The sequence below is a fragment of the Toxotes jaculatrix genome, chromosome 11, assembly GCF_017976425.1.
Source record: "Toxotes jaculatrix isolate fToxJac2 chromosome 11, fToxJac2.pri, whole genome shotgun sequence".
In the NCBI taxonomy this organism is placed as follows: domain Eukaryota; kingdom Metazoa; phylum Chordata; class Actinopteri; family Toxotidae; genus Toxotes; species Toxotes jaculatrix.
Genome location: NC_054404.1, coordinates 15,914,007 through 15,931,821, shown reverse-complemented (window position 1 = coordinate 15,931,821; position 17,815 = coordinate 15,914,007). Strand labels below are relative to the sequence as shown.

Here is a 17,815-nt window from a genome sequence, read left to right as displayed (position 1 = left end):
CTTGGATTTGTAACAGCTGTACACAGACCTACTTTCATACCATTCCCCACACACACAGACACAGACACAGACACAGACACAGACACACACACACACACACACACACACACACATACACACACACTTCCGTCCCATATTTTTTTTTCACACCATCCTCCCTCTCTCTCTCTCTCTCTCTCTTTGTCTCTGTCTGTGTCTGTCCACCCTCTCCAGGTGGAGTTGGATCTGAAGCGTCTTCGGGACCCGCTCCAGCTCCAGCTCCCAGTTCAGCAGCTCACCGCCAGTAAAAATTGATGGAAAGAGTGACTCCCTCCTCTCTCAGCTCCTGCAAGCCCCTTCCTCTCTTCCCTCCCGCTGTCCAACACCCTTTTCCCTCCTCACCCTCACCCCTCCCTCCATCCCTCCAACACCTAAAAATCCCACCCCTTTCTTGACTGTGGGAGTTTTTTTTCTTTTTCTTTGGTTTTTTTTTTGTTTGTTTGTTTTGGGTATTTTTTTTTCTTTTTTTGACTTTACTTTCCTGACTGAAAACCAGTTGGAATTGCAAGTGAAAACCGCTAGAAGACGAAGAAGGATGGTGAGAATACCAGGAACTGAATAACTCGTACATCCGAAAGGTTGGTGAGGATGATGATAAGGATGACGACGATGATGATGATGTTGATGATGATGGAATAAAACTGGGCACTATGGATATGCCTCAAGTCTCCAGAGGTACAGCCTGCAAGGAACTCCAGGGGGAAAACGGGAATTATCACACCTCCAGACACTCCAGGACAGAGGACATGCAGAGGGACATTGTTGAGTGTGTGTGTGTTTGGGACTTTCAGGGTACACTGGGACACCGACCCTGGCTACACTGCGGGTCAATACAACCGTATAGTCCCACTTCCTTGAGCAGTCAAACTGTCAGCACACACACACCAACTCTTGGTTGGGGCAGGTTCCAGGGAGATTCTCTATCCCACATGTTAAAGTTTACAAGAAAGTCCTTACTGCAGTTGCACCATCAGGGAGACCTTCGTCCTCCTGTAGCTGAACTCTGCTGCCTCTCCCTCCCTGGGCCACGCCTCCACCAGGTGACGGACAGCCGTCCTTCCCAGTGTGACCTTCGTGAGGAGCTTGTCTCGACTCGCAGGATGTAGGCATGACGACGCCTCGTTTCCTCTTCCTGTTGATGTCCTGTAGCAGCCCAGTCTGCGCAAGTATGAGAGTACTACCGACAACAACATCACTGTGTGTTCTTTTATTCCAAAAAAATAATATTTTGGCACTTTTTATTTTGAAAGCCATAGTATATTTGTTATGAAAGAATAAATAAATATATATATATGTATACAATCAAATAGACAGATGACCAGAGGCTAGTTTTTTCAGTGGGCGGAGGAGCTCTCTTACCAACATTATTTCATGAGGAACTCATTAACATCCTCTAAAGATCTCCTGCCATGAAGGACCCCCCGCTAACGCACATCCGCAACGTCACAAACGCACACAGACATTATACTGTATGCTATTTCTTATCTTTTCATGACAAACACACACAGTATATTTCACTGTAGCTACATCTGTCCAAGTTGGACATAAGGCTCCTGTGCATGGTCACCAAAGAGGGGGGAGCAATGTTGAAGCCATTGCTAAATTCTTAACACAATGAAGGGTTAAAATGTTTAGAGACCACTGCCTCAAACAAACCTACAGGCATGTCATATTTAATAAATCTGATGAACTGAATGGCTCTAAAAAAAAAAAAAAAAGTATAGCAGCAGTTTACAGGAGGAGCAGAATTTGAGTAAATTAGAGTAAATTGCCTGCAGTTCAGTATCCACTTTTCTCAGTACCATATATTTTTTCTTTTCCAATTGAACCTATTATTTAAAGATTATACACAAAATAACAAAAGGCTGCACCTAAAAAGAAAAAACACCATGGCATTGATTCATAGAGCCTTTTTCCATCCTGAAATAAAGCCAGAGTCTTCTCCTCCCACTGTTGCTGTAATGCCCCCCTGCTCCCTTGATGGCAAGGCAGGGTAGACTGCATGCTGTGGTATGCCCTCAGTAGAAATTTGTGAATGTGTAGGAGCATTATTGCAATTTTGTACTCAATTGGACTCTTTTGTTTGCCACATCTAGCTGAAGTCTCATCCCCCCGATAGGTTAAAACAAAGGTTATAGAAGCCATATGTTTATTTTGTCCATTTTCTTTTTTCTTTTTTTTTTTTTTGGATCGTCACAGGATAAACCTTTGTCAGCTTCACTACATTTTCTGTTCAGGGTGAGGATTGGGATTGGTGGCCCTCTCTCCGGTCCCATTTATGTCTCCAAAAAAAAAAAAAAAAAAAAATCTCAAAGCCAGTTATTTTCACTCTGAACTGCTGTAGATCACCTCTGCAGAGGGGGAAGCACAATGACATGATGTCCCTGCGCACAGACTCTAGTCCAAGATCATCTCCTGCTTGTGTGTGAACAGTCGGCTGAATCCTACTGAAGAGATCCTTGTGTTTAACTGCAGATTTTTTTTTTTAATTAAAATGCATGATTTTAGGCCAAATCAGAAGTTAGCCATGTTAATCTCAAAGCAGGATTTGGTCTGATCTGTTACTGTGTGTGTGGTGTGTGTGTGTGTTATCTCCAAGGGAAATGGTGCCTTTTGGATGATTAAGAATTTAAACTGTATAAACAGCGTTACAATTTGGTAAACAGCAATGATAAGATTATAGAATAAGTTATTTGGATCGACCCCTTTATATAAAGGAGGGTTAAATTTCAATGTTTGCAAGTGGAAATTTTGCTCTGTGTGTGTTTACGTGTGAACGTGTGTTTATAGAATCCATGTGTTGACGAGTGGGGAGGGCACATGGGACAAAGTTCATATCACCATATTCATGACCGCTTTGTCCCTAATCCCTGCCTGTCAATAGTGGTGAAAATCAATTCCACCCTCATCCCACTTCATAGCCGTCATTAGCTTTAAATTCATGTCTGCATACATGCTAGTGTAGACACACATCACGACATACACACACACACACACACACACAAAGTGACAATGGTGTTTCCTTGGAGATGTACTGTGGGAGGTGAGAGAGTTGAGGCCTCTGTCTGCAGTCCAATCCTCCCCTCTGCTGTTTCTATACAACACTTCTCTCCATCATCACCTCCTCCTTTTTATCATGCCATCCAACATTTATTGCCTTTGTTTTTCTCTCGCTTTAATTTTTTAAAAACAAAATATATCAAATATAGGGAAACTTTATTATAAAGAGGGTGTTGCATGAATGTATGTTTACATGGGAAATAATGTAAAAAAAATTTAAAAATAAGGATTTATCAAAAAAAACAAACAAACAAAAAAAAAACAACCTGCAAAGATAATTTAAGGACGTTGTTTGTAGAGATTCCTAGTTATAAAGGGCAGTGGACAGGGCTTGCGTCTTTAGAGTCTGCCCTGCCAAATCTAATTTAACCCCAGCCAACCAACTTCTCAAACCCCTGTCCCATCTTCACCTTATTTACTCCCATAAACCCGCCCTCATCATGCATTTATACTCCCCAGTAAATGGAAAAACACCCTCCATCCTCGGTGCACCTATAAAGGAGGCTTTATGACCTCTTGACCTCAGTTACTATCGTCCTAGATCCAACAGAAAAGCTCCAGGGGCACTCTGTTAGCTTATCGGGGAACACCTCCCATTCTCGTCCCTCTCTCTTGTCATTTTCATCCACCCTCACCCTTTTTTATCCAAAATCACATTATTATTCTCTGTTTTGAATGTGTTTTGTTTTGAATATCTTGTGTGCACTTACAATAAGACATGTTTAAAATGCCTCAAGAGTGAAGCAGAATATAGGATTGAAATGATCTTGTACTCCATTCTGACCTCTTATTTTATTTTTGTTTTTCTTGTCTTTTTTTTCTTTTGTTGACATATGATGCTGTAATGTTGGCAAAAAAGAAAATGTAAAATCCTGTATCATTTATGAAATATGTATAAAAGAGAAATGTAATTCAATTATCAATAAAATCCTTATCCAGTTTTTGGAGCCAGTGGTCCAGTTGAAACTTTCTGTTGTTCTCGAAGCGAAGACTTAAGATTAATGGACATATTACAGATATTTTCAAGGTCTTCACCACCTCCTCTGGCTCTCCTTGGCCTCTAGCTCTGCCTGCACAGGACATCCTATGAGATAGACCCATGGGGATAAATTGTGAGTATACAATAGGTACATGAAGCCACACATGGTAATAATGGTCTGTTGAAACTGCATACTGCAAGTCTGAAATAAGTTTATAAAAGAGCAATGGGAAAAGATGATCTTTTCCTCTGAATCTTACTTAATTCATTAGTTTTGCAAGTATTTGGTCATAAAAGAAAGTTCAGGACAAATTAAAATGTTGACCTAATTACTCTGATGCAAAGTTAAGGGAGCATCAAAGTTACAGTTACATACATGTGATCAGGCTTCAGCCTCTGAAAACAAAGAATGTCTACTAAAGAATTTATGCAAAATCCTGTTGACTGTTGAGATATTTCAGTCTAGACCAAAGTGGTGGACCAACAACGCTGCCACCTATATGACACACCACAAGCACGGCCAAAGAAAAACAAATCTCCCAATATCTTTTAAGCTGATACTGCCAATACATTTCACAGCAGCAAAATTACTAAAAGTGAACACAGTCACCAACCTAAAACCAGGCTGAACACTGTAAAAGTGGAAAGTTTAGACAAAAACAAAAAACTCTGAAAACTACATTAAGCTGAAATGTAGAGGAAAAATGAACAAAAGAGGAAAATGAGAGAACCATTTAAAATAAAAATAAAAAACCCACACATGCTGTATGACTTTCCTCTACAGAGTGCAGCTATGCAGTCGCATAATAAAGTGCTGATTGAATCTGCCTGTGCCGTAGAGATTTGCAGCCAGGAGGCCTAGCAGTGTCTTTTTTCCAGGAGTAATCACAAAAGAAGAATGGCACGTACCACCTCATTGCTCCTAACAGCCTCATGGATGAATGTTTTCACTGATTTAATTGCGTAGAAGTAAAGAAGAAGTAAAAACTGCAAGTAATCATGTTAGTTTGGGCAGCTTCTAAATGAAAAGGGCCAAGCTTCAGACATTTTCTGGTCAAGTTATGAGCTAGATGAGAACATATTCACTCCACTAGCACTTTGTGTCCTCACTGAAGGTCTCAGTCTACTCTGTGGTAAATCCTGAGTGTGCACTCTGTTGGTGCATTGAAATGAAGGATGCTTCACCACGACACAGAGCAGATTAATCAGATTTGTTTAATGCTGCAGGAGATTAGATCATTGCTCGTATTTCCTTGTATATATCAGAAAGGGTGAGAAAGACGAGACAGACTTGTAGAAGTTTCACAAGCCATCATGTTTGGGGTAGTTTAAGGTCATGTGTGGAGATGGAGGGAGGGGGAGAAACAATGGGAGGATGGTCTTGTTACTGGATTTGGGGAGAAGAATGTGAAGGGGTCAAGGTGAGAAAGAGACATGACAATATGACATACAGATAAGAGCTGCCTATTAAAGACAAACTCCACCTAAGGATGAACCAGAAGAGCTACACACACACTCATATATACACACACTCTACACATTCACACTGAGTTTGGATCATCTATTATCCACCTCTGAGAGAACACATCATGATTTTTTGGGTGATTACCAGTCTGCTGCAGGAGTTTCTTGCAGTTGCAGGTGAAGGTGAGTGCAACATTTCTTATGCTGTTTACACCCAAAACAAGTAGGTATCTCCTATACTGAGATTACGTTTGTATTATTGTACAGCAACGAGTTTGTATCTTATCTGTGTTTTTATTATTCTTTTTTGTTCTTGTTTTTTAACCAAAGATCTAAGGATAAATCAGACACTATACTATATTATTCTTATCTTCAACAAATCCCACTGATGTGTTTCTTCATCTTACAGGAGTTTGTTAATTTTTACTAAATATGTAAATTTTCACTTTTAAAAAAGGCTGAACAATTTTCTAAAATAGCTGGGCACTGTGGTTTCTGGAAAATGTCACTCAAACCAGGGTAAACAGTGAATTTCTTGGGGACTATTTTCAGCTGTGGATTGATACACATTTGGTGCAGTATTTCCAGCCACAGAGAGAGTGTGTTTGTTTGACTCAAAATAAACTATAGTGCCCATAATGAAGTAGCCTGTCAACCAGTGCAGCAGTGTGGCTCACTGATATGATTCAAAAGTTTTTGGACATGGGGGTCTATGGCACAGAGGAGTAAGATATATCAGACTCCAGATGAACAGGGAGTACTTGTTTGTAGGATGAATCTATTGTTGGTTCATCGAGGATGAGAAAAATACAGAATATCACCAGCTTTGTTTTTTAACAAAAATATTTGTTATGAAGAACAACGAGGTTGGGCCTTCATCTTCTATATGGATAAGGTGCCAGACTTTGTCTCAGGTCAGGTGCGGCTCCACATTCCCTTAATAGCCATATTAGATTATTTGAGCCCCATCTGGATGATTTAACGCTCCCATTATCATACACCGACATGACTCAGCAATGTCCTCTGCCCCTCTGTGCTGACTGAGCTGGGACACAGCTGGTCAGTCATACGTCTCCGAAACTGGACATTTGTGCTCTAGGTGGTCCCAGGCCATGAAGTGATCCTTCTGCTTTTACTGGAGCATCAGGTTGTGACAAGATGGACTGTCCATTAGTGAATGAAGGGAGAAAATGATTTGTTTGGTGGTCATTTATGGCCATAGAATTAATCCCATCTCACTCAAAAGTTTTTTCATAGCTTTTCCGAGAACCAAGGTGCAATCAGTTCATTTTTCTTAGTATAATTTGGAGAACATGTTCGCATGTTTTCATGCTTACTTGTGTTTGTCAGATGTGAGTAATGAAATAGTTATTGTTACTGTAAATCTCTAGTCAACCTTGCCGTCCATTAGAAGTCACACCGAAAGCGTAAACATGGATATTTTATGGAGAGCAATCCAACTAAATGGAAAGCCTAGAGCAGTGGTTATAGTGGTGGTTACTGCTGGTTGTCTGCTGTCATGTTTCCTGGCTCTGGCCTGTCATGGAAGATGCTTTACTGCTGAGTTGATCTACCTCCTGCTGTTTCCTCATCCCTGCTGATTCTCAGTGATTAACACTTACTCTCACTCTTGTTCACTTTCATCCCTCGTGTCTTCTTTTCTGTTGGTTTTACATCTGCCTCTTAATTACACTGTTGAGGGGGCATGTTGAAGGGAGAGACTATTGATTGTTTTACTGCGCTTTGTTTACTCTGCTCATTCAGTTGTTCTCCTGATTCTGCACAACTGGCTGTAGTGAAAAGAGCCACCACTGACAGACCCCGTTGGATAAAGAGCCCTTTGTGGATGGCTTGTTGGCTTTTAGTTCAATTAGAATTGATTCTGTGTTGCAGTTTATCTTGAGGGTGCAAAGGTTTACTTCATGGTAACACATTTGCTCAAATGACCAGTACAGACACAATTTTGTGCCTTTCTCAGAGAGCTGACTGTAGAGAAATGACAGGAAATAAGGGAAGAGAGAGATGTGGAAGGGCTTGCACAAAAGGTACCCAGCCAGACTAAAACTGGGGGTGTTATGGTTCATGGTCTGTTCCTAAAACCCCTTGGGCACCCACATTTTGAATTCTTTTTTGAAAGTAATTTTTCAATGATTTGAGCAGCAGAAACAAATTTAGTTTCACCCCTTGTATGCTAATGTGGAGGCAGAGATCTGAAAACCTTGGTGTCATGACCGGGCAGCTAAGAACACGAGGGAAGAGAGGACCCAAATGCAGAAACCCCAACTAAACAACTAAAAATCATCCATGAAGGAGGGAAAAAGGCTGGAAACATAAAACACTAAGCAAACTACAAAAGTCCTTTCTTGGGATCAAAAGGTAACCAAAGTAAGTCATTGAGGGGGAAAATGCAAGGCACAGGGTACCAGCACAGGTAAAGACACTGGCAGACTCAGGTACAGACAAACTAACCAGAACACAGGGAAACAAGGAGATTTATAGACACACGGCAATGGGCAACAGGTGATACCAATTAGAGCAGGGAAGTCAATCACAAAAGGAGGGAAACCAGACAAAGGCAGGAATCAGAATCAGAAAAACTTAATTAATACACAGAGAAAAATGTTTCTAAAATGAATAAAATAAAGTGAAAATAAAAATAAAATAGAAAATGGAATAAAAGTGAAAATATTGCAATGCCCCCTGCCCCCCCAGAATAAACATATACCCTAATATCTGAGAAAAAATAAATAAATAAAAACAATTAAAACATTCTTCATATTTGCATATGTACATGAGATTTCCTGTATCATTCTGTTGTGCAGCTTGGAAGAATGAGTCTGTTGCTGAACAAGCTCCTGTGACTGATCAGCACATGGTGGAGAGGGTGTGAAGGAGAGTGCCATATTGTCCTTACTTTGGACATCATTCTCCTCTCTAAAACTATAGTCAGTGAGTCCAGTCCCCCCCCACAACATGGCTGGCCTTCTCTATGATCTTATTGAGTCTGTTAGTGTCCTTCACCTTCAGCAGACAACAGCGAACAGGATGGCACCAGCCACCACACAATAAAACAGGAAATACACAACCAAAACTGAGACAAAAACAAGAATAACGTGACCAGAGTCCAAAAAGGGGCTGTAAAGGGTTCAAGAAATGTCTAAGAAGAGTTCAAAACAAAACAAAACAAAAGGGTTCAGTAAACAGTCCCCTTAGGGCCTAAGGGGACTGAGGTGTTCCTCTCTGGTTCGTCCTCCTTATCTTAAAGCACACATTTATATCATTTTCATCTTTTTTTCCAAGTATGTTCAACCAAGTCTTGTTCATTTTTGCCATCCCACTCACATGCCTCAGTCCTGGACCCGTGCTCTGCCTACATTAGCCTGAACGAACCCTGGAGGAACACAGACTACCACGTCAACCAGTCTTCTGGCGTCCCCCTGTGTGACAGCCACATGTCTGGAGAATGGTACCGCTTCACTGGCATGGCCGGGGATGCCATGCCCACCTTCTGCATCTCTGAGAATCACTGTGGCACCCACGCTCCCATCTGGCTAAATGGCAGCCACCCTCAAACTCATGAAGGCATTGTCACCCTGCCTGTGTGTGCCAGCTTCAATGACAACTGTTGCCATTGGAACGCCACTGTAGATGTGAAGGCCTGCACTGGGGGATACTTTGTCTACCGCCTGCCAAGACCCTCAGTCTGCTTCCATGTTTACTGTGGCCGTGAGTGAGCATGTGTGATATGTAAAAATCAATTTTTTTTATCCTGTAACTTTAAGCTTTAAGCTACTTTTCATTTTCTTGTGTTTTGTTGTGTTAATATGTTTGTGCACATGTATATTCCACAGATTTCTATGACATCTGTGATGAGGTGGACTGTGCAGGACCCAGATGTCCTGAGTCTAACTGTCGCTGTGGACCTGGAACTCTGTTGGGACCAGACAAACAAACATGCCTTGGTGAGACAGACACTGAGAGAGGAAGAGACAGATACGTTGTGCAACAGACAGAGATAAGCAAGAGAACACGGAAGATGGATAGGCTGGAAATGGTTTCTGGGAAACAATAACAATCAGTCAGATTGGATTTGCAGCATGTTCTCACATTGTGTCTCAATACATCTTTTCATGCTTTTCTTATCCATGTTTACTTGACTTAGTGGGATATTAAGAATATGGGGCAGAAGCAGCAAAGACAGTAAAAGTCAATCCCAACCAAGCCTTTTTTGAGATAGACCACAGCCCTGTCAGTTGAAGTCAGGTTCCAAACCTAACCCCAACCCTTTTAAATGGATATTATTTAACTATTAATGATATAGAAGTGGATAGAATAGTGGCTCTAACAACACTTCTTTTTATAAAGTTGAACTGTCAGTGTTTAGGTTGGTTTGGTTAAGTTTGCATTCATACATCTCCAATCATTTCTCCATTACACACACACACACACACACACACACACACACTCTTGCACAACTACAGAAACATTGCTATAGCGTGCCACGACCCTGTGACTGCGGTCCCAGCCATTTTGTCTAATTTCTATGACTGTGTTCTGAGTGCTGTAAACTGGAGGAAACAAGATTATTTTCTGTATTTGCCAACTTCACTCAAGGTGGATGTGTGCGTGCGTGCGTGTGTATGTGTGTGTGGTACATTGGACAGTACACCTAATGATGGGTGACAGGCATGCGGCGGGAACCTAGCCAGCCTGAGAACTGCCATCATCTCATTATTCACCCATCAACCAAATCTGCCTTTCCCTGTCTCAGAGAGTACATTGTCATTTCTCCATCCTCACTGCCTCTGTTTCCTCACTCTCTTGCACGCTCACTTTTGTCTCTCCTTTTATTTCATCCATCATTGTTTCTTTACCAGTCCAGTTCAGAATTATAAACTCAGTTTTAAAGACCTTTAAAGTTGATCCATCATCCTCTGCCATGAAAAACTGAGTGAATTGCTTTGAGGTAATAACTCCACCTGTCTGGTACTCAGTCGATTAAAACAGGACTCATCAGATAATAACATCTAACCCAGGTGTGGCGTGTGTCCTGTGACAGATGTGAATGAGTGTGAGAGAGGCAACGGTGGCTGTGCAGAGGTATGTGTGAACACCAAAGGCTCCAGGCGCTGTGAGTGTGGGCCAGGCCGTGTGCTGGACAAAGATGGACGCAACTGCAGAGGTACATTTATATTTATGTGACACACCAGCAACCAGCTTGTGCCACTGAGATAATTAAACCAAGGAGCCACACGGTGTTCTTCATCTTTTCCTTTTCTCTGTGTTACCTCATGCAGAGATAGCAGGCTGTCACGTTAACAATGGAGGCTGCAGCCATGGTTGCTCCTCGCTGCTGGACTCCTATCAGTGTCACTGCCCCAGAGGCCTGGAGCTGGGAGAAGATAAACGCACATGCCAGGGTGTGTATGTGTGAGATAGAAATGTAGATACTGAAGTTAGATAATCAGTCACAGAGCAAGGCAAGTTAAAACTCAGATGCATGCTTGGATTAAACTGAAAAGGTGTTTTAGAGATTTGGCCAAGATGCATTTCTTCAGGCTATGGCTGATATTTTTAACAAGGTGCAGGATAATTTATTTCTCAAGGAGGATCCTTAATCATACTGGATAACAGCACTGGCCAGTACTTTTCGACTGACCTTTTGTCTCAGAAATGAGACAATCCTGGTGTAAACAATATGTTACTTTCAGTCGATTTACCTCTGCCAACAGTCCAAAACTCAAAGATGCTCAGTGAACTGTCAAATAAAACAAACAAAAAACAAACCCAGCAACTACACACAGTGGAAAAGCAGTGAATATTTGGTATTTTTTGCTTGAAAAACAGCTTCAACAATGAATTGATTATAAAAGTCGTTGCCAATTAGTTGGCAACAACTTGATCGACTAATCAATGAAGTGACAAATAATTTCAGCTGTTTGCAAAGTACAGTCATGCAAAACAGGAAAGCCTCAAGAGGCTGAAACTGGTGAATGTTTGGCATTTTTGCTTAAGAAATGACTGAAACCATTAATCAATCAAATAAATGATTAATCATTTTTAGTACTCATAGAACCACTGGGACTTTCCAAAGTCAGAAATATCTAAGCAGCAGATCCAGCGCCTTTCTAGTCTTGTGTCAGACTAATCAGCTTAAACAGATATAGATATGTTAGATTGTATGTTTTCATCTAATCACATGACTGTATCATGATGCATAATGATTTAATGCTGCTCTTGGATATGGTATCCATGCACTGTTTCAGGATTAGTGCCACTTCATGGGACCATAATAATATGTCATATCTTCCTTCCCTCAGTGCCAGTCCAGTGTGATTCAAGCTCTATTACAGTGTCAGTTCCTAAAGACCTTGTAGGGGGACTGGAGCTCTTCCTGTCCAACTCGTCTTGTCGAGGTGTCTCCAATGGCACACACATCAACCTCAACTTCAGCCTTAAGACCTGCGGCACAGTGGTGAAGGTCAGAGACACTGAGTTGAAAATTTAAGACTGAGTGCACAGGGTTTAGTCTTTAACTCTTAGGGGTTGGGGAAATATTTGATTATAATATCACTGTATTAAAGAGCTGTACCAGAAAATTGGGTTGGGTGAGATGGTCATTGAAAAAGCTATTAAAGTAAGGTAAACGCTGACCCTCAGGTGACAGATGACAAGATTGTGGGAACCAACCTGGTGACAGGCCTTCCCAGGAGCAGCCCAGGCAGCAGCAGAGACTTGATAGTCCGCACCAGCAAGTTATTGCTCCCAGTGACCTGTGAGTTCCCCAGGGAATACCACGTGTCGGACGGGTACCAGGCAAGTCTGCGCAGTTCGGCCCTGGAGCTGGCAGGCCACAGTGAGGGAGTGTTCCCCTTCTCCCTGGAGCTCTTCAAGAGTGCAGAGTTCTCGGAGCCCTACCGCACCCCACCCCAGCTCCGCCTGCAGGACTCCCTGTTCTTCGGTGTAGAGCCCAAGGAGAAAGTGGAGGGCCTCTCTGCACTGGTGGAGAGCTGCTTTGCCACACCAGGCCCCAAAGCTGACCAGGCTCTCAAGTATTACCTCATCAGAGATGGGTGAATAGATCTGATATTTAATCAGTTTTAATGCCACATCTTGAACTACCTGACATTGCACACTTGAACCAGAAAACAGCACTGCTGAAACAGTATACCCATTACTTTTTAAAAATGAACAGGGTTCTGTTTTGCTATTGTCTATTGGCAAATGATGTAATACAATAGTGATTCAAGCAACACCTAGTTCATGATAGCTCTTACATTTTCAAGTGTCAGGTAAGTCTTCCGAGAAAAAAAAGATCTTCCACACAGAGAGTGATGTGTTTTGTGGTACATAGAATAACAAGCTTGTTTACACTAAACAGACGATTTCATGCAGTGTGATTGACCAAAAAGAAAAAAAGACCATTTATAGAAACATATTTACTCAGTACCATAAACCACTGGTTTTATTTGCACAACCTTTAAGAGCTTTGTCTCTGGCTATTTCTGTCTTCACCCCATTACATTGGTGGTAACAGGATTTCTTTTTTTGTGGTGCTCACAGCACTGTCAATGTCACTTAAAAATAAAATCACCAGTAATGTATTTTCCCAGAATAAGAGTCACTGTTAGTACTGGACTGTTCACAGAACATGCTGTCATCAGTTTTCATACTAAGGTTTTCTTTTTATTGAGTGTTGTTTCAATAAATATCTTTGACAGTGAGGTCTTATTACAGGTGCAGAAGTTGAACACGTGGAAAATACGTTTTTCAATGCTGTGAGCTCCACTGATGAAATTCCATTCACCTCCACAGTATTTGAGTGGAAGCAGAAATCTGAGTGACAGATATTTCATAACCTGAATTCTGTGAGAATTCTGTTTTTTTTTAAATATTTTCTCATTAATACCAGAATTGCCTTTAGTCTTGCAACATTAATAGTTCTTATTATAAATGTCAGCTGGATCAGACCCAGCTGCTGTGTTTCCACAGAGCCTCAGCATCAGCTGCTTGACAGTTATAGGACAGGAAATCTCCGCTCCTTCAAGGAAATGTCAAATGAAAAATGCCACTGGCCTCGTACTCTGATTAATGGGAAAAGAAACCAAGAATGTTTTGGGTAGAAAAATCGAAGCACAGAACAGCCTTATCTTCTGGGGAACACTTACTTTTGGCAAAACATTTCTTCACTGAATCCAAAGTTAAAGCTCCTCTCGATGCATTTTGTACGCCAACGGAGCAGGGCTATAATCTATTCTCACGATTTCCTATTAAAAATACAGCAGTGTTTCGAGGCCCTGGGTCAGCTAAACTTGATGAAGTGGCTTGTTAAAAATATATGTGGATCATTGGTTACTGTGTTAAGATGTCACCTGCATGTATGCCTCTATTTCCCCTGTTTGGCTTCCTGTTCAGGTGCATCTCTGACGAAGCAGTGACACAGTACTCATCAAAGGACCAGCTCTCTAAGCACTACCAGGTCCCCGTCTTCAAGTTCATCGGCAAGGACAACCAAGTAAGTAAAAGAAGCATGCTGGGAGCCAGCTGGCAAGTGTGTGTGGGCTTGTGTCTGTGATGCACTATAATGTAAAGTATTCACAGACCATCTGAACTAGCAGTGTCCTTAAACTGTGATGCTGTTGTTCTCTATCTCTGCTTAAAATAAGCTTGTTTTCTCTGTTCACAGCAAGTGTTCCTCCACTGCCAGGTGTTAGTATGCGGTGCAGGAGACTCCCGCTGTGCTCAGCATTGTCGAGGACGTGTCCGACGGGAGGTTCGGACTACTGAACCTCAGGAGCAGCACACACTGAGTGGAGGCCCCATCTTCATCCTGCCTTAGCTGTAATGCACAACATACTACCAGGAAACACCATGAGAACAGGCCAGCAGCACAAGCAAGGCTCACAAAATTTACATTTACGTCAGTTTATTTGGTATTTAAAACACCAAACAAATGTGGACATACACGCACAGAATAATCTATTGCGCTGTCCCTCTTAAAGTCTCACATATACACGTCTACATGCAGATGCACAGCGGACACACTCCCCTTTTTTCCCAGTTCCAATGTCACTCGCATTGCTGCAGAGCACTTGAATTCTAGTTAATATATTCAAGTTTGTGAGTGTTTGTCCCTTTGGCTGGCAGCACAATTTACTGACATTAAAGTGAGTGACATTTCTATTAGAAGTCATTCGGAGGGTCCACAGTTCATTTGTAACAACTACACCATGAGGGATGTTTTTCTAGGTCACACTTTCAGGCATTTCTCAGGCTCGATTACAGCTTAAAGATTTAGTGGATTTATAAAAGTGGTTTATATTTCACACTATCACTGACTTGAAAAATATACATATATGGAACATCCATTCTGACTCATTTGCTCAATATAATCAATGGCTTGGGAGCGCGTCACATATTACAGTGTGGTGGAAAAGAGATATCAGTGTGCCATGCCAGGAAATTATGCCAGTGACTCATCGCTCTGACAGTTAATCTAGAATTAATCATGTCGGTTAAACTGCAACTAGTCATCCATTTGTTCATAAAAAAAATAAAAATAACTGACAAATAACTTACATCAAACATTAACACAGTAGCTGTAATAGGCATTACATTTTACATGACACTGACTTAAGGTTTTAGTAGATTATCGTGATAAATGTTAAATACCAACCACAGTCAACCATGTGAGCCACAGTAATTATCTTTTGTCTTTCTGTCTAGAGCAAATTGATGCAACTACAATATCCTTCCCATCAGGCACTTTGTTTGGAGTCATCAAAGTAATTTATGGTAATGGAGTCATGGAGGCCTAAAAATGGCCTAAAAATGAAATGAAGTATGGAGAGTATAATATGCATGAGAAATAAATTAAGGCCCCGAAAGTCACTTTCAGATACAACATATTTGTAAGAACTGCCTATGAATAAAACCTAAGAAACTGTCCACTTGCATTCCCCATCTATGTCTTTTTTTAACTTCCAGGCTCTGAATCTTGAGAGGGCTCTTGTAAAGTATGAAAAAGGCTATAAATATACAGTATAATCTTTGGAAATACCCAGGAATCTGTTATTTGTCTGTGAAAGTGTCCAGGATTTGTTCCTGTTCTGTTTCACAGTTCATCCCTCTCCTCTCCCTCACAGACACACGCTGCCCTCTGGCTGTTCATGTAAGGCCTGCAACCCAGAGTCGCCACTGTGTTGTAGAGGGCGTCTGCCATGGACTCGCAGGCTAACAAGAAAAGCCAGAGAAAGAATAGAAAAAGAGAAAGAACAGAGGCAGAGTTAATTTATGTTTTTTTTGATAACTCACAAGTATATGAGATGTTCCTGCTGGTGGCCATATTAATACCATCCTATTTATTTTGCCACAGTTGCAGCTAAGAAAGGGGGAAAAATAACCATTTCCAAATATCTTACCTTGTACCTTTGACACAAAGCCCAGGCTCTTCTTAAGGTCAGAGCAGATGCCATGTAGACACGAGCGAAACTTGGAGTCACAGTTGTTCTTGCTTGTGCCACAAGTGTCATAGCACGTGTCAAGCTCGTTACAGCACTTAGTCATAGCAGGGATCCCCAGGTCAAGCTGTGAAAAGAAAGAACTGCATCATGTTAGTACAGTTTGCAAATACAGAAGTTAACGCTGTAGTTGTGGTTAACTCCATTTTATGGACTTAGTGATGTAGCTCTGGGCTGTCGGTGCTATGAACAGGCCACCTACAGCGCCATTCACCTGGAATCCCGCCAGAGAGGAGCTGCAGCCGTTGGGCTCTGGGAGCTGGTAGCCGGGTTGAGGCTGAGGAGCCTCACCTACAAAAACAAAGAAGTTCCATTTCATCCTTTAAGAAATGTGAAGTTAGATTGTCAAAGTAATGCCATCAAGTTCTGCCAGTCAAGGATCTGTGTCTCTGTTCTTAGGTGTGTGTCATTTCACAGATAAGATGTAACTTCTGTTTGAGAACATCTGCATTGATTGTGTAACCGTAGGTACAGTACTTCTAGCTCCCGGACTGATAAACTGAATGTATTCAGGTGTCAGTATCAGCAGGCTTGGGGCCATGCACATTATCTTCAATAACGTAACAGTGGGAGAATTGATTAAATTTGAGAGTTAAAGTGTGCTAAGCAAAAAAAACCCATAGTAACAGAAGGAATGTTGTATCTGAGCTTCATAATAAGGATTTAAAAACCTACTGTGGAAAAATGTTGGCTTCTTCAAAAGCACCTCAACAACAACCCTGATTGTTAAGCTATCTCTGGGACCACTGATTAGTTCCCAACTGCAGGACACTATAAAGATTTGTCTCAGTAACCCAACAGTAAGTTGATTCAAGAGATTCACTCTTACCATATCTGCAGCGGTAATGACACACACCATTGTGCCCCCCCACCAGCTCCACCAGGGAGTCAAAGTATCCGTGCATAGTCTGGAAACTATTTCTAATTGAGTTAAGGCTCCAGCTGTTATTATCTTCATTAGCCAAGGGTCTGTCCGGGGACTGGTTCGTCTCGACTGGTCTGATTTCATTCCCCTCCTCTTTCTCAGAAGGAGGTTCCTCCCGGATCACAGCCTCTTCAGCGAGAGCTTCCATGGCAGGGGTGTCTCCCGCAGGCCTATTGCTGTCTGTCCCCAGCTCTTCTGCTGCAGCACCATCTGCTACAACGCCATCCACTTCAGGTTTGTCAGCTGCTGGATTATCCACTGCAAGTATTTTAGCTAGTAGTTCGTCACTAAAATTAGCTACGGGCTCCTCAGCTGCAGGTGAATCACCTACTTGGACATCTGTGGCAGCTACACCTTCTTCAGCTGCAACTACAGAGGCACCTGCAATTACACTATCAGTAACAGCAGCTGGGTCCACAGCAAGGGCCTCCTCCTCCTTTGTTTGAGCCTGGTAGTGACCTAAAGTGGCACACGTTCCCATGGACACGCAGAGAAGGAGAAGGACCACAGTCCGAAGCAGCATGGTGTTGTATTGGTAACAATCCAAGCACAGGAAGCTCTCCACAAGTCGAGGTGTTGCTGACAGGGTGAGAAGGGCTTAGACAGTGAAGAACAAAAACATACTGTGCTCCTACTGGATCTGTCAGGGAGAGAGCAGACTTTGACCTCTGATTAGGTTCTAGCAGACAGCAAGGCACTATCTCATGTCAGGGGCAAAGGTCACCCCATTATCAATCCAAAGAAATGTTCTTTAATTCCTCTAATCTTCTCATTCTCTGTGATTCTTGAACACATTAAATGAGCCGTTTCAGTACGCTTTTATCCACA

General features: G+C 41.9%; 3 protein-coding genes across 5 annotated transcripts in view; 2 read left to right on the top strand and 1 right to left on the bottom strand.

Moving 5' to 3' along the window:
- mcu (mitochondrial calcium uniporter) overlaps nucleotides 1-4,046 on the top strand; it is a 53,409-nt gene extending 49,363 nt beyond the window's left edge. For both annotated transcript variants that reach the window (XM_041049890.1, XM_041049889.1), the window contains one exon: nucleotides 214-4,046. In XM_041049890.1, the coding sequence (XP_040905824.1) occupies nucleotides 214-294 (81 nt within the window). In that variant the 3' untranslated portion in view covers nucleotides 295-4,046. The remainder of the gene's footprint in view (nucleotides 1-213) is intronic.
- A 1,545-nt stretch (nucleotides 4,047-5,591) lies between these two features.
- Nucleotides 5,592-14,654, top strand: oit3 (oncoprotein induced transcript 3). The gene is made up of 9 exons (XM_041049387.1): nucleotides 5,592-5,725; nucleotides 8,894-9,268; nucleotides 9,394-9,504; nucleotides 10,602-10,724; nucleotides 10,840-10,962; nucleotides 11,863-12,023; nucleotides 12,203-12,615; nucleotides 13,958-14,057; nucleotides 14,229-14,654. The coding sequence occupies exons 1-9, from the start codon at nucleotides 5,668-5,670 to the stop codon at nucleotides 14,379-14,381; spliced, it is 1,617 nt and encodes a 538-aa protein (XP_040905321.1). The 5' UTR covers nucleotides 5,592-5,667; the 3' UTR covers nucleotides 14,382-14,654.
- A 14-nt stretch (nucleotides 14,655-14,668) lies between these two features.
- Nucleotides 14,669-17,721, bottom strand: pla2g12b (phospholipase A2, group XIIB). 2 transcript variants are annotated; one of them, XM_041049390.1, is made up of 4 exons: nucleotides 16,892-17,721; nucleotides 16,265-16,353; nucleotides 15,964-16,129; nucleotides 14,669-15,775 (listed from the first exon to the last, which is right to left on the bottom strand). In XM_041049390.1, exons 1-4 carry the CDS (start codon nucleotides 17,508-17,510, stop codon nucleotides 15,657-15,659), a joined length of 993 nt encoding a protein of 330 aa, XP_040905324.1. In that variant the 5' UTR covers nucleotides 17,511-17,721; the 3' UTR covers nucleotides 14,669-15,656. The 2 variants fall into 2 exon arrangements, with proteins under 2 accessions (XP_040905324.1, XP_040905325.1); XM_041049391.1 differs by having other exon boundaries at nucleotides 16,277-16,353; nucleotides 16,892-17,715.
- Between the last annotated feature and the right edge of the window lie 94 nt (nucleotides 17,722-17,815).